The following is a 23,594-nucleotide window of genomic DNA, read 5'->3' on the forward strand; positions in this document are numbered from 1 at the left end:
TTAGGATCTAGGTCAGGGATCAGCAGGCTATGGTTCAAAGTTAGGCAAACTATTACCTGTTGTCATATAGACCATTGGGCTAAATCTGGCCCAATGCCTGTATTTATTTTTTTAATAAATTTTTTTGAGCACAGCCATACACATTTGTTTATGTATTGTTTGTGACTGCTTTGACACTACAATGACAGAGTTGATTAATTGCAACAAAGATCATATGGCCTGCAAATTGTAAAATATTCACTGTTTGGCCCTTTATGGAAAAGTTGGAAAACTCCTTATGTAGATCATGGCCTGAACTAGAGGCTATATGTAGATGTTGGAATGCTGTTTATATTGCTCTGTGCTTATAAATGTGTAATGGTTAACAGAAAACATGGAGGTAATTCCAAAAAAAGAAACATATTTGTACTGTTAGTATAAATGACACTCATTTGTTAATTTACACACACCCCTATCCATTAATCATGGGTTTTAGCACACCACAGTGCTAGCTGAGCTTGCATCCTTCAAGCACAGGGTTATTTAATGATTGCTGCAAGAGGCTTTAATCAAGTCCTTCTTATAGAAAACAAACAAATGATTAGCCTTTACATTACAGGCATAAACAGGAATTTGACTCATGAATTTCCTAATTATACTGCACCATTTTGGAAATCAGTTGGCATTCAGATTCTTGCTGTTACTCTGTATACAATTTCCTTTTGCAAGATAGAAGTATAGGATGACAAAAATAAAGTTGGGTTTAATTTAAATGTTTTCCCTATTTGCTCATACAAAATGATTTAATGGAAATAGAGAAATGATTGGCTGTCTCTTATATACCAGCTACATGCTTCCCATTTTATATGACTCTTACTAATTTATTCTAAGATAGCACTATGAGGTAGGTTTCATTATTTCTGTTTTAAGTCTGAGGAAATTAAGGCTCAGGATGTGAAATGATCTGCCCAATGTCACATTAGAAAGTAGTTTGTGATGGAGTCCTAATTAGGATTGGAATTCCTAGTCTCGCAGCCGAGGTGTGGGTTTCTTCCACCCTGACTTGTTGCCTTAGCCACAAGGCCAAGACCTGTTTTCCATGATCTCTGTAACCGGTACCTAAAATGGATCGGTTCTTCCCATTTCCCCCCCACCAAGATGTGCTTTAGGTTGTGCATAAACAATTGACAAGTTAAATGCACATTCCTGGTTTTATGGCACTGGATTATCCTGCTTACTGTTTTACCCTTGTGAAAAATCAGTTGTGAAATAGGTCTACAAGTTTCCTTTTAATTATATCTAAACAAAAACATCCAAGCTCTGCATATTTTGAATGCTGAAGCCAATTTTGATTTTATCAGAGGTAGAAGGTGGTTCTTAATTTCTCTTCTCCGATCTCTTCCATCATTTGTCAGAAATCAAATGTCGAGGTCTTCCGTAAATAAAACTTACTTCTTAATTAATTGTCCTAAGGATTTCCTTGAAAGAATTAGAAAGAACGCCTACAAGAAATTATTTCCATTTCTTTACTGTTTTCTAACATGTTCTTAGTATCTCTGCAACACATATTATTTTCTGAGAGTTATTTCACATTGCATTTTTCTTTACCTTTTTGTAGGAGACTGATCTGGGCTAGATCATGAGTCTTCTTTTATTTCCCCAGTGCTGCACAGAAGTCCCTCACAGACAGGAATTTTTATTGGGATGATTGCTTCTCATTCAGATCTTTACAAGGCCTATGGAATATTTCCTAGGACGTGATTATTGATGGGAAGAGTTACATGGAGGAGGTTAGCATTGGTTAGGGTCATAATCCAGTGCTAGGTTTTATAGAACATTTTTATTATTACAGAAGGTTCTATTGGATAGCACTGGTCTAGAAAGAAGCCTAGAAATGTTCTTATACAGCATGTCTGGTTGCTTATGGATTAGTAGCTTATATATTAGTAGTATGTTTTAATAGCTTAACCCCTCTGGGCCTCGCTAATTCATCTGTAAAATGAAAGTAAGATTATATGTGAACTCCACCTTTATTTGATGCAGACAAATTTTGAATGTTTTACTTGCAAATTTTGATATATGTGGTTTCAGGTGCCCTTTTTGGGGGTGGGGCATTAGTTGATTGATTATTTTTGATCATTTTTCTCAAACCTTTCCATACAGGAATTTATCAGCAGGAAAAAATAGAATTCCAGATTCTTATTTAAAATTCACATGAAAAGAAAACACAGATTTTACCCAACTTTGGATTATTACCCTTAGTTAAGAAGTATGTAGCTTTGGTCTGTTTTGTTAGTTGCTTTTCGAGCAGCTTGGCTTGTTATTGATACCATTCCATTTGGAGTTGTATTCAAAATTGTTACCCAGAGGCCATTTAACTAAGGTTTTATCATGTATTACAAAAGTGGACCTTTGCTTTGATTTTTTAATGTTACACAAGGTAGTATTCATTTGTTTTAAAATTCTAAAACTCTAAATTTCTAAATACCATTGCACTTTAAGTTCATTGTTTTTAAAAAGATAAATTCAGACAAAATTTCAGGAGCCATAAATAGAATTAACTGACAAGTAGGAAATAATTTCATAGTGTGTTGTATTTAAAGCTAGGCCTTGTATAGTAATGCCTTCATAGAAGTCACTTAAAAATTTTAAATGACTACTATATGACTCTATACAGTGGATGATTCAGTTATTTCTGCTATATGAGTTAACCACAGTATGAAAAAGTATTCTAATCAGCATACATCCCATTGGAACCAGAAAATGTTTATCACATTTACCAGATTAGTATCCCTAAAGGTAGTGTTTAGAAGTTACTAAAGAAAACTTTAAATTATATATTTCTCATATACATAATTGGTGTAGTTGCTTTGAATTGTTTTAATTGGATGGAGCATTTTAGTTTAGTAACTACACATCAGGTACTATAGTGACCAATTTAAGTGAAACCTGAGACTGTTTGGACCAAAATTCAGAGAATGCCATTTTAAATACCTTTCTGATATTTAAAGTTTTTCAGTGCAAAATTGGTAGAAAAACTAAAATTTGTTTGAGATCATCTTAAAATGTCATTAATCTAATCATATTAATGATTCACATTCCATCTGATACAAATATGTGAGCTTGACACATTTCATTAAATTAATAAATCAAAAAACCTTAATTATGAAAAATAAATTTGATCCTTATAATTTCATTAAAATCATTTAATTTACTAAAATATTTGGTTTTATTGATATCTTACTATATATATCAATATATCATGAAACATTAGATTACATTTAGGAAATAATGCTCATTTTTCACAGATGATTTTTTAAAAAGAGGCTTCATAATAAAAAGCCATTATTTTACTGGGGTTACCTGCATTCCAGTTTTTTTTAACTTATAATAATTTGCTTCCTACAGATATGCCAATAAGCCTTTAGGGTAAAGGTGATTAATTGGAAATTTTCTAAATCTCTATAATATAGAGGAAAGAACACAGAATCTGGGGTCAGAAGATCTACTTTCTACCATTTAGTCATTTGTTCTTCGTTTAGTCCCTTGTATTTATTGTTTACTATGTGCCAGGCACTGTGCTAAGAAGAGTGGTGAAGAAAACATTTATATTTGCAGTACATTAGATTTTAATAGTTACTTTATTCTTCAGTGGTCTTGGCCACATCATTATGGTAGTTAATAAGATTAATAATAAGATTATTAATAGTCTTAATTATTATATTATAATTAATATAATTATTAATTATATAATAGTTAATAATAAGATTACACAAATGGTTTTGTGAATTGAAGTGGCAGTTATTGTATTCTGCCTCATCTCCATCATCTCCTTCATCGGGATGATGATATCATCGTCAGATCTACTTAAGAAAGGACAATCCATGGAGGATTTGTTTGGAAATGCCCAATTAATGAACCTTGAACTGCCTCAAAACGATATTATAATAGAAACTAATACCAAAGGCCTGTGATTTACTTTGCCCAAATGCTTCCAGTTGTTAAAGTTCCTTAAATATGATGTGAGAATTAAAAAGTTGGCTTTTTGTGGCAAATAAATCCTGCCTATGAAAATGAAGTTAGTCATCCTCATCCCACATTGCTAGTTTCATAGAAGACAAGATAGGAAATTAATTACTCAATAAAACATTTGTTAAGCAACTCCTTTGTGTACACACCATCTTAGATGCTGATCATCCTGAACAAAAGACGAGGAATAGAAAAGGCACTGCTCTTAAGCATCCTACAGTTTGTATAAGGAAGCATTAATTATAATAATGCCATGGCTAACACCAGTAAACAGGTATTATCTATACATAAAATGCTTTATACTCTGTCATTATTGAATAAGTGGTTTTACATTTTTTCACTGCTATGAGCCACAGCCTCTCTATGGAACAAGTTAAACATTAGCAAATGAGAAAATTAAAGAAATGTTTAAAAAAATGTATCTAGATTCCTAAAACTGATTTGTAGTGACAGAACCTAGAAGGATCCTAACTCCAAGCTCATCCTCCTTTCCAATTCCTTCTTCAGGGAGAATGCGATGAAACATTAAAGTATTGCATATTGTCAGGAAATGCCTAGATTCTCCAAGGATTTCTAGTTTCTTAAAGATTCAGTGTTATTTGTTCACCCTGACACTTTGTTCAAATCATTTTTCCTCTCTGTGACTGTTTTCATACATATTTACATGCCTTAAGGTGTTTGATTTAATTATTCTATGTTAATAGGCCCATTTAAAATTATCAAGTATATTCTCTCAAACTGCATCCAGCATAGTTTCTATTCAACTCTAAGAGAAGCATATTAGCTAATAAAAAAAAAAAATCAGTATTTCAAATTAGTGACTTTTCTAGTCTTTTTCCATTATGTTTTGTGAGCATTACTTGCAGCATGGCCCATTTTGAACATAATTTACTTCTGACAGCTATAAGGTACACGTTCCCTAAGCTACTAGGTACTGCCCTGAACTACATTTGCCGGTAGATATTAGCCATTCCATGTATTATACATATTGCACAACTAGTATTTTTCTCAGTTGTAATAATATCAGAAATCTATTAAGTTTTTGGTGTCATATTTACTATTTTTTTGTACAGGTGAGTTTTCCATAGTAATACAAGTTCTAAAATAGTACTGTCATAGTTCAGGCTGCTGTCACAAAGTACCACAGACTGGGTGGCTTATAAAAAACAGAAATTTTATTTCTTACTGTTCTGGAGGCTGGAAGTCCGATATCAGGGTGCCAGCATGATCAGGTTCTGGTGAGAGTCTGCTTTCAGGTTGAAGACTGCTGACTGAATTTTCACATGGTGGAGAGTAGAGGGGGGAAGCAAGCTCTCTCATGACTTTTACAAGGGCACTAATTCCATTCATGAAGGCTTCACTCCTATAACCTTATATAATCCTAATTATCTCCCAAAGGCCCCACCTCCTAATATCATCATACTGAGAAGTAGGGTTTCAACATGAATTTTGGGGGTACACAAACATTCAGTCCATAAAAAGTACTGAGTCAGGATGCTATTCTGGTTTAGAAACATATATTTTCGCCTTTGAAATAAGGTAAATATCTGGTTATGTTGGATTATCCCTTTCAAGCCATTCTAATGGCAGAGGCTGGACTTAGATGTCAGATGAACTCAGGACCCTTTGGAAATCATCTATCCTTTTCAATACTTTATTTATTTACCAGACAACAGCTCATTGGGATATCTAGATTAAATGTTATTAAGATGTTGAGGCTATAAATATATTTCTGTTTCCATTCTTACATTGACTCATTTTCTTTACCATGTAAAAATGGAGATTGAATGTCACTAACCAATCATAAATAAGAGTACTTTTCTATAATAAAATGAACGATGTTTAATTTTATGATCAGGCCTATATTCTTTAAATACTGAAAATAGAGTCGGCAGATCCACTCAATTTTTATTCTTCACCTTTTTCATTCTTTATATGAAACTCTTTAACCTGTTGTTTCATCTCTTAGATGTTTTTGCCACCTCCTTTTTTTTTTTACTATGTCACAATTAATGCTTCCATGTTCAGGGTTATTTTTCCATTCTTCCTACTCATAGTTTTTATTTGCCTGCCCAGTGGCGCATTTGTTATCATGTCATAGCCCCTTGATAGGATCTTGGACTTTTATAGAATTAACTAGAGGTCTGAGTTGCTTCTTTTATCCTTTTATATTCCTTGTCTCTGCCGTATTTCAGTGTTACAGAAATGTTGATCCTTTTATTTGCCCATTCGGTTTATTTTCCTATAGTATAGTACTCAATAGGAAGCCTATTTTATAGGAAGAGAAGTCTTTGACATATAATGTAAGAGAATTCACTGTATGAGACTGTGTGATGGAGGATGCTTTTTACTAATTTGAAAACCCCTGTTGTTATTAAACTATTATGTAAAAAACATTGTCATAGACTTACAGGTAAAATCTGTGACAATAATATTAATGACCTAATGAGGAATATTGAGAAAAGTATTGATGTTTAGGATGGAGTTTATGAATTGAAGTGGTCATAATAGCATTGTATTGCTACACATTTGGAAGCAATATATTATGAATTATAACTTGATGAGATTATTTTGAAAATTAAGTCTTTATCTTGGAAGTCATTTGGGTCAAAAAAAAAAAAAAAAGTCTGTGTTCCAGCAATCAGAAAGCAGTTTGTACAAGTGTCAAGAAATAATGTTATATCATATTCATATTATTCCATTTTAAAAAATAAAATGAACTGTTTTGAATGATGGAATTAACATTTAAATAGGCTCTACAAGAGTCCAAATTTTTTTTTTCTTTATCTTTCAGAGTGCTTTCTTAAGCAGCAAATGTCCATTTCAGGACAAGATAAGATGGGGAATTATAAGGCTACCTTAAAAGCTTGTATTTGTAGTGATTCGATTTTATGGATCAGTAAATCAACAGATAAAGGATAGATTATTCAAGCTTATGGTCCCCTCTTCAACATGGACTTGCATTCATATGGGTCTACTTAAGTACTAGACATTAGCCCAAACATCTCTATATATGAAATTTTCAGTGATATAGAATTGGTTGTACCTATGAACAAACTATTTTATTCTTAGCCTGTAACATAAAACTGTATTTTTTTAAGGAAAATAGGAGACTGGACAGTGTATTTAGTTTTTCTTTCTTCTTGTCTATTGATTCAAATTTTAAAAGATTAGAACTTGCTGCTTAGTTCCGAGGAGATTTACTATACAGCATGTATGTAAAAGGAATAAAAGTAGTATTTTTATCAGATTTGCATTTTATAAGTAAAACGAAAAGGCAGATATACTATATGCGGCAAATTCGTATTATATTGCCTTACCCTCCAAAATATTTGACTTGGAATGAAAGTGTTCTTTTGTTTCAGATATTATAAAAGGGAAGAAAAATTTGATGTGCCATGAATGAAATGAACGCTTTCCTTTAAATTTTAAAGGCAGCAAGAAATTATGGAATAATTCTCCCTTTTATTTCTAGTGGTTAGAATGCCCATGGGTAAACACACCTGTTCTTTGCTATTATAATAGGGCAAAGGTTTTATAAACATGTTTCTTTAATTTTTTATGGGAAATAATTCATTCTAATAGTACAGGGAAGAAGAGTGTTGGGACCTTTTTTTTTCTTCAATAAAGGAAATAGTATTATATTTTTTGACTTTATAGAGTTAACACGTAAATGCAATTAAGAAAGAAATATTTTCCCTAAATATTTCTGCCTTCTTGTAACAGCATCAAAGAAATAATGAGTACAGCCTTCATACTTCTTTATTGTATTACTTTAAAAAATGTGACAATAATAAATATATTTTGATAATAGTTCCAGGAACATCGCACCACCTTACTAGACACTTCAGCATTACCCTATGTTGTCCAAATTCTTCATGTTTATTTTCTTTTTAAAACAATTTTTTTGGGAATTGACATATATACACTAATATGTATAAAATAGATAACTAATAAGAACCTGCTGTATAAAAAATAAATAAAATTCAAAAGAAAAACAATTTTTTTTTTTTTTTGAAATCTACACAAACTTGCACAAGGAGCCTTAAAACATACTTTCTGTATACTCTTGGAATCTTCTATTTTTTATCTGGGTATCTTGGGCAAGTCACCCAACCATAGTGAGATAATATAAAGATTATATAAGATAATGTTTATGAAAGTACATTTAAAATGGTAAGGCCTACCCAAGAGTTAGTATATTATTTTTTATTCTTATTTCTCTTGAGCATTTAGAAGAAGTTACTTGAGATCTTCATAACATTTTATAAAACATTTAATAAAAATTGCATTTGCTCTGATTATTTTCTGCTCTCCACTGATTGATTCTAAGGAATGCATTAATGTTTTGGCTTAACCTGATATTCCTACATTATATTTAGTAAGCAGAGAATAGCACAGTTTGTAGAGAAACCACCAGCTTACAAATATTAGATCTAACCATATTAAATTGTTGCTATTTAACCAATTTTGATCTGAAAACAATAATTTTATATGTTTCAACCCCAGGTACTATTGGACTAATAAGTGCTTTCAGTCTTTGGAGAAGCAGAAGAGTTCTTTTCAACAGTCTTCCTCCTATTCAAATGTCCTACATGTGAAAAGATTACTAGATATTTGGTTCATTGTAGGTAGCATTTTAGTCAACTCTGAGAGATTCCTGGAAAACTTTAACATACTATCTGATTCATTTAGGGAAAAAAAACCCAGTTAATTCCCCTTAAAATTATTTTCAGTGATTTCTATAAAACTTTAAAATTAAATTAGCCATAAATTATAAAATATGCAAATATCTTGAGTTTTAAACACTAAAGAAAATGAAAAAGTCTTGAAGAACTGAAATATCCTTTTAATATTTATTTCATTTTTCTTCCAGACTATTTGTTAAATGTGCAAAGGTCCTAATGGATTAAAGATAACATGAATTATTTATTTTGAAATAAAATTTTATTTTTCCTTAAATATAATAATGTATTTATAAATGACAGGTCAGTTTTATATCATACGAACTATTTTCTGTTCAATTTGTACAAATCTAATTTGTTAAACTCTAAATTTAGGACTTTTTCTTACAGTATGGTTTAGTCATATTTTTGTGCAATATCCCCTTAATTTAATGACAAAATATGTTTGTTTTTACTTCTCAGAGAAATTAAATAGATTTGTCTGAGAAGCTAAGTATAAATGAGTAAAATCAGAAGGATTTGAAAGTTTATTTGAAACATCTCTGTAATAAAATGATTTGTGAAAAAACTGTACACATCAAGCATACATTAGACAGTTCTCTCAAATGAAGGGCCATTGGTGTCCTTCAGCAGAATTCACCTACTGTCTGTTTAATGTTGGAGAACCTAGGACACATTGTGGAGTATTCTCTGCTGGTACCACACAAGCCAGAGGATGTTTCCTGTTTATTTGCTTGTAAGAAAAGTCCCATCTGAGTACTGGCACACCCACTAGAAGGGGTGATATGTTGGGTAGGTAGGTAGGGGTGTATTTAAATTTATTTTCTCAACTCCAAACCAAGAGCTTTCCTCCTAAAATGTGGTGACTTTGGACTCTTAATAAGGAAGCACTACTCACCAAAACCAGCTTTCTTTGGAGAGTTTGTGTAGCAATGATTGAGCTTGGGTGGGAAAGTACATGGTAACACCCTGTTCACTGTTATCTGTCAGTTCCGTACTAGGAAACATCCATTTCTCAGTAAGCAATAAAACAATAAAAATGAGCACACACAGTGTAGACTATGCTCTGTTTATGGTCACTGTTAAATGCAGTGGTCTTTCCCTAAGTCCAGCTATTGGTATGAATATATAAATGGTAACTCTCAAGGTTTAGATTTAGGGAAGAATTGAGGCTATAAAAGCAAAGTAAAATCCTTGTAATAGTCCCTCATGAAAAGAAAATGTGAAATTGTATGCAGTATAGTTTATGCGTGCTATTTAATATATACTTTAATATGTTGACTAATAACTGTTAAATTCTATTAGGACAATTGAACAGCTTAAAACACCAGAAGAATCTGCCATATAATTAGACTTCCTTCTATCTTCCTTCTTTCCCTTTCTTACTTTCTTCCTCCATTAACAAGATGGAACATTTTGAATCGAATACCACAAGTTCTTTGTAACAAAATTGGTAGGTACTTTGTGAAGCAGAAACATAGGGAGTCTCCAGCTTATGAAAGTATAATCTCAAAAGTTATTTGAATAAATAGGTTGAAACACATATCACATTTCCCATGGAAACAACACTGTAAGGCAAAGTAAACTCAGACCACTTCACAAAGGACTCATTAATTCCATGATATACTTGACACATTGTATTGTACCAAAAGTATAGTCAGACATTGCCCATAATGTTCCAAGGGAGAATGGTTTTATAGTTCTAAGTGTGATGCCAGGAACATCTCTGCTGCTTCAAGTTGGTTAGAGATACCCTTATCACTCCTGAACAGTGAAAAGAGAGAAAAAAATTAGCTTCTCTAGTTGGCTTCCCTCATGCCCTAGGATCCAGATTCCAGCAGGCTGAGTGGGAGTGTCATTTAGGTGCATTTGAAACAAGTTGCCGAGCCCACCTGTTAAAAAGCATTTTTGCAACTAGCCGGATTCCTGCCCAGGCTGTTTCTTTCCTTCCTTAAGCCTCCATAATGGACCTTTCTGCTTCATTTTCTGTTTGCACCTCCTGTTGGTTCTGGCTGGCTTTTGTCTTCCTCCAGCGGACTGCTGCCCAGATCCAAAGAACCAATGATTTTCTCCATTTCCCAGTCCTTGAAGCATTCCCAGATTATTGAGGTTTTCTAAAGGCTTTCACTGTTAACACCAAAAGAAAAATAAAACAAAACTCCATCCTGTGCCACCATGGGAACCAGACCCTGCTATACTGGCATTTGGTCCTCCAAATAAGGGGTGAAATCTTCAAAAGTAATGTGAGGGGCTAGAAAGACGAGGATAGACACTAGCAAGCTCGAGGTATGTTAAGAAAGGAAATAAAATTGTATTCTGAATTCCTCCTTCTGCTGGCTAGCACCCGCCACCAGTTTTTCTATGTAGCCCACTGTGGAGGGCATAGATCTGTGTGGGAAGCCGCCTGAGATAGTGGCAGTTTTGATGGAGGAGCGAGAGAGTGAAAGAAAATGAAGGGAGCCAGTCACAGGCAACTAGCAGAGAAGGAAGAAAGCTGGAACGGAGAAAGAAAGCCCAAGTGAGGGCAGGAGACTTCTTCTGGCCAGTTTTTAATGTAGAATGTAGTGTGTAATGTAGTTGACTACTGCATGTGCATTTAGATGAAGCCTTTCATATTGCTAAGCTTAAACACTGATTATACAAAAAGGAGTTAATTGTGACATTTTAGTCCAAACTTTAATTTATTCACTTGTCATGATTAAATTTCTGATTTTCTTTACATTGAAACAAGAACATTTTTTCCTTATTCATTTCTCTTTTCCAAGTAGTATGTCATTAAGATTATGTGCAAAGAACACTGTCATAATAAAGTTACCGTCCTTGCATTCTTATAAGCTGAGGGCCAAAGGAAAAACATTTGTGAAGATGCTCTTTTGAAGTAATTTTAAAACGTACAATTTAATAGTCTGCAGCTTCCCTCAATGTCAGCACACAAATAACATGACTGATATTCTAGTGTTTGATTTCTGTCTCTGTGAGGGAAGTATGTCTTATCTGAAAGAAAAATAAGGTTTAAGTTATCTTTTTCATGGTTTTATATTTATTATTTTCACAATCAAAAGAAAAAGAGTGTGATCTTTATAGGTGGCATGGTGATCATAATAAAGTTGCTTACTAAGAGGCTCACTTCATGTACACAGCAGGATTAGGTCAGCAGAATTAAGAAGCCAGGGTTTTCTTCAAACCAAGAGCTTTTCCCTAACTTGACAATGTATGCAGGTAAGGCTGGATGGACTGCTTTGTACCTTACACTAAGGCAAAATATACTGCTTTACCTTTACACTGGAGCATGCCAATTTCAGCACCTCTCTCTTTTGCTGCTCAAAACCAAAATAGTATTTGATCGCAAAGAGAAAGCAAAAGTTGGTGTGATGAGAAAAACTATTCTTTTTAAACTTGATATTCTTTGTTTAGTCCAAAAACCAAGTAGAAAGGAAAGAAAAAAAGAAAAATACATAGAGAATGATTGTAAATGCTAGAGCTTCTGCCATTTATAGCTACTTCCAAATTCTGAAATAACATAGAGGTCATCTCTAGGTTAACAGGTTTTAAGTCAACTAAAGCTAACAAATGCTTACCAAAGGGGTAGAATAGAATGAAACAAAAAAAGAGAAGTTTTTTTATCCTGTGATTGAATCTGAAAATATATAGAAACTCAAGGAAAGTCTGTTCTAAGCCAGTTTTCTTCTTTTTCTTCTTTTTTTTAAAATTTTTAAAATAGGAGTTAATATAGTACCCTTTCTTTCACTCTAGTACTTCTTTAAAAAAATCTAAGTCTTCGGAGAAGACTATTTTTCTGAACATGGTCAAGTCAGGATTTGATTACACTTTGGGCATGACTTGGATTTGCATAAAAGGAGCTCCTTTAGTTAAGCTGGTTCTCTGTATGAATAACTCAGAGAAATGCTGGATGACTGGGCGGGATCAGTGGTATTGCCTGTGGCTCTGTGCCTTAGTTAAGAGTGAAAAGAGAACTCATTTTCAAGGAACCAAGTCAATGACCTTGATTTTATTAGTGCACCTTCCTTTCCTAATATCCTACTAAGCACATTTATAAAATTTGTGTCAAGACTTGTCCTGTTTTATTTTGTTGACTTGTTTTTCATTTTCTTTTCCCTATTAGATTTTCATGCAGCACTTTCCCAAAACCCCTTTCTGGGACTGTACTGCTCATGACCATATTTGCCAAAGGACTGTCCTCTAAATTCCCTGATTTTGTTGTTTTACATATTTAATAAACTTACTGAAAAATGAGCATCTTAGGTGGGAAATAGAATTTCAAAGGATGTCATTGTAAAAACCAAAGTATATAACATTAAAATCTATATCTTTGTATGATTTCCAATATAAAACAATAAAATGAAACTTTACTATTTGTGTCCATGTCATGTCCAAGTTGCCATTGAAAAGTAACAAATTGTAATTCCTTATTTGGTAGATTGGAAGCCTAAATCAAACAGGAAATGAATATCACATACCAAATATTTCAATCATTTTTTATTTCTTTTAAAATGAGCTCTGGCAAACCAAGTATTTTGTATAGATGTTGTTGTCCACATTTATTCACTAACAATTTTCTATTATGTAAGACCATATCAATAGGTGTACCTGTGTTGATATCTGTTTCCACCTAATATATTTTAAACAAAATTGATGATTTTTTAATTCATTAGTAACTTTAACCATTAAAAAAGCTATTTGTTGAACCTTATGAAATGGTGCATTTACAGTTGTTTTTCTTTCAAGTTACTACATTTGCTGTTGTTTTTTTTGTTTTGTTTTTGTTTTTTTTCTTCTATACACGGGCCTCTCACTGTTGTGGCCTCTCCCGCTGCGCAGGCTCAGCAGCCATGGCTCACGGGCCCAGCTGCTCCGCGGCATGTGGGATCTTCCCGGACAGGGGCACGAACCCGTGTCCCCTGCATCGGCAGGCGGACTCTCAACCACTGCGCCACCAGGGAAGCCCTGTTGTTTTGTTTTTCATAAACACTTTTCATCAAATGGGCAGTTTAAAAAATACAGCTAAAAAAAATACAGCTAATTAAATGAAATACAAGAATGAGACAAGAAATGTCAACATGGATATACTTTACTGTTGAAAACATTTTGATAAGTATTGAAACCTTGCTCTCTCCCTAGTGCCATAAAACAGTTTTTCCTTCCATTTCTTACCTGATGCCAAGCCCGGTGTCTCAAATAGTACTTGAATTGCCTAATATATACTAATAATATTTTAAATTCCATACCCTTACATTGATTATGTGTAGGAAAGACATACAAAATCTGATTGTATATATGTGTGTGTGTATATATATATATGGAAATATACTTAAATAAATACATAAAAATATGTAACTATTGTGCAGATATATGGAAATATAAGGGAAAGTTCACCCAATATTATCATTATCTTGACTACATACATATTCTCACCCTAAACAGAAGCACAAAGTGAATAAATCATGATATACTCTGCCTAAAGGACCGCTGCCAAATGGACTGCTCTTTTACTCATTACTCTTTCTACTTAACATTTTTGAAAGTTAGCATTTAAAAATTGTAATAAACCATCGTCATCTGTGATAAAATATGAACACACTATAAACAAACTAAATAAATAATAGATTTTAGGTGCATACATTTATGTTGTGTTTTTTTTTAAGGAAAGAAATGGAAGTATTAGAAATATTTAAAGGCCATTATAGTAAGTCGATTACATAGTTGGTAGAACAGGCATACCTTTAAGTGAAATGTCATGGCTATTTGCAATGAACTTTCTTTCGTCCAAGTAAGTCCAAGTCAGAATTTAGAAATAGAATCTTTTAGAATTGTTATTTTAAGAAAAGCTGTAAAAATAATTGCCTAGGGCAACCATGCCAGCAACATGTAAGAGTTATGTTTGCTTTACACAGGGCAGTCAAAGACTTTTGAACACTCCTTGCTCAGTACACAGCAGTATTACTGTAATTTCGTCTCATATTCTTTAAATGCTGCCAATGGGAGGGAACCTGCTTTCCCGTGATTGTGTTTTCCCCTTTGAATGGGAGCGATGGAGCACTTGCATGATGTGTTTGGTGCCTTGCATGAAAAAGACATGCAAAGGCAAGGTCCAGTCTGCATGCTGCTTAATGAATGTTTTTCCTTTTCTCTCCCTCCTTGTCATGTGCTTTCAGAAGACAACAATGTGGAAGGTGGGTGCTTTGTACTTTATTTTCCAACGCTCATTTGCCTTTTATTTCTTAGTATTAATAGAGTACATCTCGAATATAGAAGGTAAGTTGAACTCCTTTCTGAGTATTTGCTGATTTCTGGATTGTGTATCATTTTTCATATAGAACACACACACTCTCAACTCCATCAGCCCCAAGTATATGAAACTCCTTCAACCTTAACTCCAGCCTTTGATGGACTTCAGCAGCCCATATGAACCTTAGAATACTTATTTCAGTGTTCTGCATGGAAAAATGGCACAATCCTGCTTCTTTTATTTTAAATGAGAAAGTATTTCTTTGCAGTTTCTGAACACAGTGCATGATTCTTTCTCCATTTTTTTTTTCTTGGTCAAAATGATTTCTTTGGGAAATGTTGAGCATTACATCATCTCTAGCCCATTTGTCGAGTTTCAAATGATTTGATTTATAAAAAAACACAAAATAAAGTACTGACTATAATTAAGACGTATAAGTTTAGATTAAAAATAAGCCATTGGCCAGTGGAAATGAAAGCATACAGCACTCCAGCGTGATTACTGGTAAGTATATTTGTAATATTCTGTGTCTGTTAAATAAAATTATGGTATTTGTTTAAGGTTTTCTAAGGTTATCTCTATCAAGGAATTTTGAGCAAGTTACACATTTTTCCTGTAGAATCCAACAAACTAAAACATATTTCAACATTCTTTTAAAAAAATTTTTAAGATTTTTATCAAAATGTAGTTGATTTTCCATGTTGTGTTAGTTTCATATTTTAACATTCTTACCTTTAAAGCACTTAGTCCATGTGCTGCCAAAGAAATATGTAAAGGATAAAAATACGAAAAGAACTACGAAGAGCAAAGAATTGTGAAAGGGAAGTTGATGTCCTATCAACTTACATAATCACAGCATTAACAGTTCTTGCATAAACAACTTACTAGTATCTATATCAGAAGAAAGTGTTTAGCATATTTTATTTTGTTACAATGTTTTGAAATATAGCCATTTATAATGTTCATTTCTGCACAATGATGGATTCCCTAGAAAAAGAGTCCCCATCTAATGTTACAGATAAATAACCATTAAAGTTACTAAGATTTGATGTCTCAAAGAGCAATACATGATAATACAAAGTTGATCAGTAACAGGTTTCAGCATATTATTTGTGATTCTTTCATGGATTCTTTCAATTGCTTAGTTGCTAAACATTTGTTTCATTATTTAAGTACAATAGATTAAAACTTTAAAAGAAATCATCAGTGACTATTTTTCCAAGTGTTGCATCTGTATATGGCTTTTTTTTTTCTATACTATAATTTAAATAGCATGTGAGTGTGTACTTGGAAAAGATATTACCCTGCAGATCTGACTGACATCTTTCAAAATCAGTCTCATTTATAATTGTGCATGTTATTTGAGATCAAAAGGTTTTTTTTAAGTATCTTTTTGACTTCTTTTGCATTTCCTTAACCATCCTGTAAAATGTTCCATGTTTCTGCTCTTTTCTCTTTAAATCCAGTTGCATTCCAAGGAGCTTTAAAATCACCTTAATAAGCATGAATGCCCCTGTCCTTACACACACTCATCCCATGAAAAATTTTGACAAGATTTTCAGAGTATAGGCTCATAAACTATTGTAATAAAGTTTATTCAGTCATAATTTTTAACATCCCTATTTATAACTCCACTTTGGCAATATAGTTTAGCTCCTTTAGAGGTAGAAAGTATAGCATGAACAATGTTAATGCTTTTGAGATTTAAAAATTTCCATTCTCACTAAGGTGGTATTAAAAACCATTGAGGAATCTAAAAATTATATCTTGTACAGAGATATTTCCCTGATTTATCAATAGTTTACAAAAAAGTTATAAACTTTTATTAGGAAATATGTATAGTAATATTTAAAGTGAAATTAAATGAAAAATTATATAACCTGGACAGATAAGCCACTATTCTTAAGCATAGAAGATATCATGAGTCACCAACAGGTCATAAACCTTTTAAACTGATTGTATGATTTTTTTTGGGGGGGGTGGTTAAAATCACTTAGAAAATACAAAAGAAGCTAGATTTCAGAAACTTTAAAATACTATGTTAAATAATGTTTATATTGTGATTATATGATGATTTTAATTGTATCTGCCCACAGGAATGTTTAAATACCCCTTTTAAGGAAATGATACAGATTATTTCAATACTGATGCAAGTAATACACAATGTTATGTAGCTCAAAGTCTCAAATATATTTGAACTAACAGTGGGAAATGAAATACACATTTTATTAAATTTGTATGTATGCTATATTTCTTTGACATTATTCCATATTCTTGAAATATATAGGGATTGAAAAGTAACTTAATTTCTGAATTTAGAATAAAGAACTAAGAATTAATGCTAAAAAGTAAGTTGTATCTTCTTGGACAGTGAAATTTTTTTTTAAAAGAACATTGCTAGTATTCTTTAGAAAAGGGGTGATCTTAATCTGAAATTGTCAAGCAAGAGTTAAAAAATAATTTAAATAAAGGGAATTCAATATTGTTTCAGAAAACTTCGTTGATGAAATTATATCTTAAATATACTCATGATAACTCATAGTTTAGTATTTAAGTAATGCATAAGTAAAATGCTGAATAATTTTTTTCTCCATGGGAAATTACTTAACCCTATTTAAAGGCGATCCATTGTTTCTTAAAAACATTATTCTATAGTAAATTCATACTTTACACCTGCATGTCTGATGATCTTTTTTGTATTTGAACAAGCTTATTCGATTGCTACATGTGTCAGACAAGGAGACATTTCTGCATTATCATTTCAGTGTGCTAAGGATGTGTTTTTTTTTTTCATTTAATTATGAAACTTCTCATTTTTTGATGAGGGGAAAAAGATCAGACCCAGCCCATGTTTCAGGTATTCTTTTGGGTTTTTTAAAATATAATTTCATCACCAAAGAATGGCAGTCCCTGTGGGGGCAGTGTTCAAAACAGTCTCGTCAAAGGGCACGAAGGGCAAGTGCAATATTTAAGGGATTGGTTGGATTTTAAGTCATGCTCTTATGCTCTTGAATGTTCCAACTGATACATAGAAGAAATACATGGTGCAGCATAAGCAATTGTTTAAATTGCAGTTCTATAACTCTTTGCCCCAAAGCATTCCAACCAGGAGTTGAAAGAATGCTTTTTGATTTGCCTCTGTGATACAGACATGTCTCATAGGAAACAAGATGTCTGTCACTGAACATTTTTGTCACTGTGACAACCCTGCCTTCCCATGCTCCCTTGTTTATTGCTGACTGTGCTCTTGTTTCCCTTCAAGGTCTGGCGCACCTGATGATGGGCGACCAAGGTATGGGCTCTGTTCCTTTTCCACTCTGCTTTCAGTGTTTTCTTGTTCTGTAGCTGCTTTCAAACCATCACTGCAAAGGATGGGCAAATGCTTGCAAACTATCTGGCTGCAAATTAAATACATAATTTTTGTTCACATTTTTTCATGTGTTTTTCTCCCCTTTGTTGGTTTGATATTGGTTTGCACCTTTGATTTTATTTTCCTTTATTCTTTGCACTATAATATCTGCAACTAAATAAGACATAAGAACTTGTAATTGAAAGTTTTCATACATTTATCAGCATATGCAGTTAAGGGTAGTTATAGTAAAAAAAAACCGAGAACCATCATAAATTAACATATGAAAAAAGATATTTGGTTTAATGTACTACACCAGAAAGAGTCCATTTTTCACCCATGCATGTCAGTTTGGGAACATGCAGACATCTTTGGCTTCTGGCTTCTCGAATGCTGAGTATAGTGTTCTACAAAATCAATACTTTTTCTACCTATAAGCATTGTGTATCTCCTTTTGTGTAGTCTTTTAAAGTGAGCATGGGCTTTCTAATTTCTTTGCATGTATTGCCTTAAAAAAGGCAGATTTCTCAACATGTACTGATTGTATCTCCATTTGTGTTCAAATCCTATTTATACCTTCTTGTATATTTAATTTTCAAAGAGTAGTGCATATACATATATTCATAATTCTTATTGTTGTTTCTCTCCTCTTTATTCTTTTTGTATGGAAATCCTTTCTTCATGGAACCATTTCATCAAATCCATAGGTAAAAGTAAAGGTATTACATTATTTTATTTCTTCTTAATATCATCTATATGAATAACAGTGCGTCTATATGAATAACATTATTTTATTTCTTCTTAATATCTATATGAATATCAGTGTGAATAACATTTGCAAAATACATTTTTCAAATGTATTTAGACCTTTTGGCATTAATAATGGGCACTGGGAGGTAGGTATGTGTGGTAATGAATATTTTATGAATTTAAGGTAAGAAAAATCCATCAAAATGTTTCCCTTTGTTTTTTTCTTGCTCTTTAGAGTGACTTTTTTTTCGTGTCAGCTGCTAGTATACTTAGCATATTTAGAAATTAGTGACAGGTTTCAGTGTCAGTTTTTGCAGTATCATTTGATGGTAGTTAAATGATGAGTGTAGCCACCAGAAATAAATCATCCGCAAACATTTAACTCTGGAGCACACCCACCCCAGCCATTCTGCCTAGGGATGTAAGTCTAAGCATGTGCAGCATTGAAATGGTGCTGCTCTGGGCTCATCAGCTTGTGGTCTGCTAGATGTCATATATACACGTTGACTCCATGATAACCTGCAAAGGCAGTGTCCTGAAAGAGACAAAGGAGAAGACGAGCCTGCTCTCTCTTTTGTGCATACTAACTTTGTTTTAAGAACATTATCAACTCAGGTTTACATTTCTGCATCACTTGGTAAGTCAGGCATGTGTACTCTTTGACAGTATTGGTGCCAAATTTAAAAGCATGCTTAGTTTGCCATTTAGAACCATCCACGTTGTGTTTAGTGTTTTCATTAAAAGAAAGTAGATGATATGCAACTGTGGTAAATATGTGTCATAGCCTTTAAAGTAACCATGTTTAACTATGTATTGGTGAATGTGCCCTTGGTCTCTAGTTTTGTTTTGTTTGTTTGGTTTTTGTTGTTGTTGTTATTTTAAAGACAGGCATGTGTTTCCTTGAATTCTCTGAATCTTTCTTTTGCTCTGGATCTTAATCTGGTGAATTGAGACCAAAGCTCACAGTTCTGCACCTTTACATTAGTGTCATCTAGCAGGGAAACTTTTCTGTTTGAAAAAGCACCGAACATGAGCAGAGCAATAAATAAGAAATGATATCAAAGTTTTAAATGTGTAACACAGAGCTTTAGAAACAAATGTTTGGATACTTTGAGCCCATAAAAAGAGAACATATGCTATTGCAGTTTGTGTTTTGGTCAACCATTTCCAGTAATGTAATTTAATCGTATTTTAAGCCTTTAGCAACTATGCAATGACAGTATGTATCAATTCTTTTAGAGATTTTGTGTACCATTTGGATACTTTCTAGACTTTTTTTTTTTGAGGCCAAATTACCATTACTTTCCTTTCTTAAGTGGGCATTTTCCACCATGTTCCGTAGTGTAGGACTCAGGATGGCATAGAGGGAATCTATTTATATTTTATTTTACTGGCTGAGTGAAGTAAATGTCTATGTGTTTGTATATGTGCATGTTTGTATTTGTATGAATGCATGTGTATACACAAACTTTCTAAATATACGCACACATATATACCCATTATACTGTGAAAAAAGTAACTCATAAAATAATATGCTAATTATATAACCATTTAACTCTACATATGGAATAATTCATGTTTAAACTTAGCTGATATTCATTTCAGTGTAATTAATGTTAAGTGTCACTTAACTTTACTCAGTTTTACTATGTCAGTCTTAAATGTTTTCTGTTGGCATGTGTGTCAAACATATATTTACCAGTTTTCACCAAATTTTATTCCTCAGTCAGCACAAAACTACACAGGACAAGAATTTGGTATTTCCTTTACATTCTTCTGTTAATAGGACCAGGATGCTTCTTGGTGTTAAATGGGGAAAGAAGACTTTAAGATGGACTTGGGCATTTTGCAAATCAAAGTGATCACCTTTACATGCTGGTTAATTATGTTTATAGAAATGAGAAACATGATTTATAAGTCTTCATTAATTGCAAATTAGTTCAACAAATCTGCATTCTAGAGCAAAAAATACAATCTTGACTATGATGTGGCATCCATATTCAATGAGTGTCAATAAAATAGGGAATGAAAACATGTGAGTAAGTTAGTTTAAATGACGGAAATGGAAGTGCTAGGAGAGTGGTTAAAAAGTATGATCAGTGATAGGCATTCAGAAAAGATAAAGATAACACGAATCAGGATCTCCCTTAGGAAGATATCCTTGTCTTGTGCCACCTGTTGGAGGAGTCAAAAATGTATAGAAACTTGACAGTGTGGATTCTTGTATCAGGTTAAATCCTAGTTGTGCATAAAATATGTGTTAAACCTACCTACTCTAAAATAACTGATATGCATTGTAAATTCATGCTTCTCAAGTCTTCCCATCAAATTATAATCCTGGAGCATTTTTCTTGACACCACTTTTCTCTTTAGTGAATTCAGGTGCTCTGCAATGACCATCTGTGGATTAAAGTCTTCCTTTGTTGAATCCAGAAGCAAAACTAGGTTCAAGAACATTATTGCTATCATTTTGATTTATCCTGTATGGATTCTTAAGTATTTTCTGAATTTTTAAATGTCCAATGATAGACAAATGTATTTCATTTTAAAAGTACATTTACAAAAAAAGAACATTTATTCTGATAACCTTCTTCATCCTCCTCCCCAGGCTTCTGTCTAGAGGTAAGCACTGGTATCACTTTATGATGTATCCTTACAGAGTTGGTGTGGATCCTTCCATACTCCATAATTAACTGTTCAGGGTTTGAAACCTGCAGAATTCCTTACCATATAACATGACAAAAACAGATAAGTCTGCTGGAGACATGTTAAGGCTCATTGCTATGTGCTGGCAGAATCATAATGAATGAAACGGAAACTTTCTCACTCTGTAGACCATTAGGCCTCATATTTTCATTTGGTCATTCTGTTTCAAATTTTAGAGTTGATTATTTGGATTTGTTTTCATGTTTTCTAAACAAGGATATGTCACCTTTAATTGGTCACAGGTGGGAATAAACTTTGCTTTCTTTGGAATAGCTGAAGAGAGAGAGTATTCAGGGCCAACCTTACTTCTGTTGGTTGTGGCTAGGTAGATTCAAGTGGTCTTTGTGACATTGTGTTTACTTTCTTTTTAGGTTTGAAATGTGTCATGGGTGTTGTTAGGACTATTGATAATACTAACTTTATTTTCCACTCTATTTAGAATTTAGATTTATCTATTTGCCTGGGGAATTTAGTTTTTTGGTTTTTTTCTATGTATGTTTAACTGGTCACTTCATTCCAACAATTATTTACTTATATTTTACTCTAATGTTTGAAAGAAATGAATGACCATTTAAATAAGAAAACGTCAAAGAAAGTTACATCAGATAACTGCAAATCCAGCCATCGTGGCTGGTTAATAGCTTGGGAGCACAGGTTAATAATTGTCAGTTAAATGTTGATTGAAAGCCTGTATTTTCCATCATATTAATCATTATAATTGTATATATTTATGTGAGTGATTTATATGTTTAATGTCAACTTTTTCCTAGTAGAATGTAAGCTCCATGTGACTTTCTTTTTTTGACCATTGTATTTCCAGAATATTTTTCTTACTGTATCTTGAATTTGCAATTCTCATGACTTAAGTATGTGTGTGTTGGGAGCATATTGGAAAAGGTAGATGTAGAGGAGGACATGGAGGGTTTGTAGTGGACATAGTAGAGGGTGGAAAAGGAAACTTATTCAAATATCTAAAAAAATTGTAGCAACAGATTATATTGAATCCTCTCTGTCTCTATCTCTGAACTTCTTTTGTTTCCTATCATTCATATCCTTGTCCAAAGCTGCAGTATTTCTTTCTAGTAAGACATCATTCCAGTAGCACTTTAATATGTCTTAGCCTATGCACAGCAATGGTCCTGTAAGGAAATAAAGTCAGTGTATTTTTGTGTTGGAGGGTTTGCAAAAATTTTAATGTGATTCACTGTCACAGTGGCAAATAATCAAATTTTATTTTCTAACTTGATAACAAGTACAGGAGTTTTCCTGAAATTCATATAAGATGATAAGCTAACTAATGTGGTTTCATGAGTTGTGTTTTTTTTTTAAACTGTATCAACTGTGATGTATCATAAGAACTGTGTTTAAATTGGGTTAGGATTGTAAGCTTTCAATAAAGCCAAAATTTGTCTTATCTTGTGATATGAGCATACTTGCTGTTTCTTGCATTTATGAATCGTACAACATATTTGCAAAATAAGTGTCCATTTGGCTCTTTCAAATGTTTATTGTTTGCTTATCCAGGTTTCTCATGTTACTAGAAGGCCAAGTTATTACAACTGTCAAGCATGTAATTACACATTTTAAAAGTGCCTAAACTTTATTGTATTAGTGAAAATGAAGATCTTAGAATAATTACAAAGAAAATACAGATTTTTCTCGTAAGCAATTGTGTTAATACCTAGGTATAATTGATTCCACTCAACTAATTGATAAGTACTATCAAAGATTATGTATTTTAAAAATTTATCTGTAATGTCAAACCACAATTAATATTCTATTTACTCTTGAAGTAGATTTGATAGTATTAATACTTAGAGAAGAGTACCACATTTAGTATTCTTATACA

General features: G+C 32.8%; 1 protein-coding gene and 1 long non-coding RNA gene across 23 annotated transcripts in view; one reads left to right on the top strand and one right to left on the bottom strand.

Moving 5' to 3' along the window:
• LOC125960816 (uncharacterized) overlaps positions 1-23,594 on the bottom strand; it is a 999,117-nt gene that overhangs the window by 87,449 nt on the left and 888,074 nt on the right. The window lies entirely within an intron of this gene.
• NRXN1 (neurexin 1) overlaps positions 1-23,594 on the top strand; it is a 1,124,566-nt gene that overhangs the window by 85,337 nt on the left and 1,015,635 nt on the right. For 14 of the 21 annotated variants that reach the window (XM_049695935.1, XM_049695948.1, XM_049695934.1 and 11 more), the window contains exons 3-4: positions 14,867-14,884; positions 18,203-18,232. The exons of 5 other annotated variants lie outside the window; for them this stretch is intronic. In XM_049695935.1, coding sequence (XP_049551892.1) covers positions 14,867-14,884; positions 18,203-18,232 — 48 coding nt within the window. The remainder of the gene's footprint in view (positions 1-14,866; positions 14,885-18,202; positions 18,233-23,594) is intronic. 2 more of the 21 variants (XM_049695936.1, XM_049695953.1) reach the window with 1 other exon arrangement.

Source organism: Orcinus orca, chromosome 13 (genome assembly GCF_937001465.1).
Source record: "Orcinus orca chromosome 13, mOrcOrc1.1, whole genome shotgun sequence".
NCBI classification, from domain to species: domain Eukaryota; kingdom Metazoa; phylum Chordata; class Mammalia; order Artiodactyla; family Delphinidae; genus Orcinus; species Orcinus orca.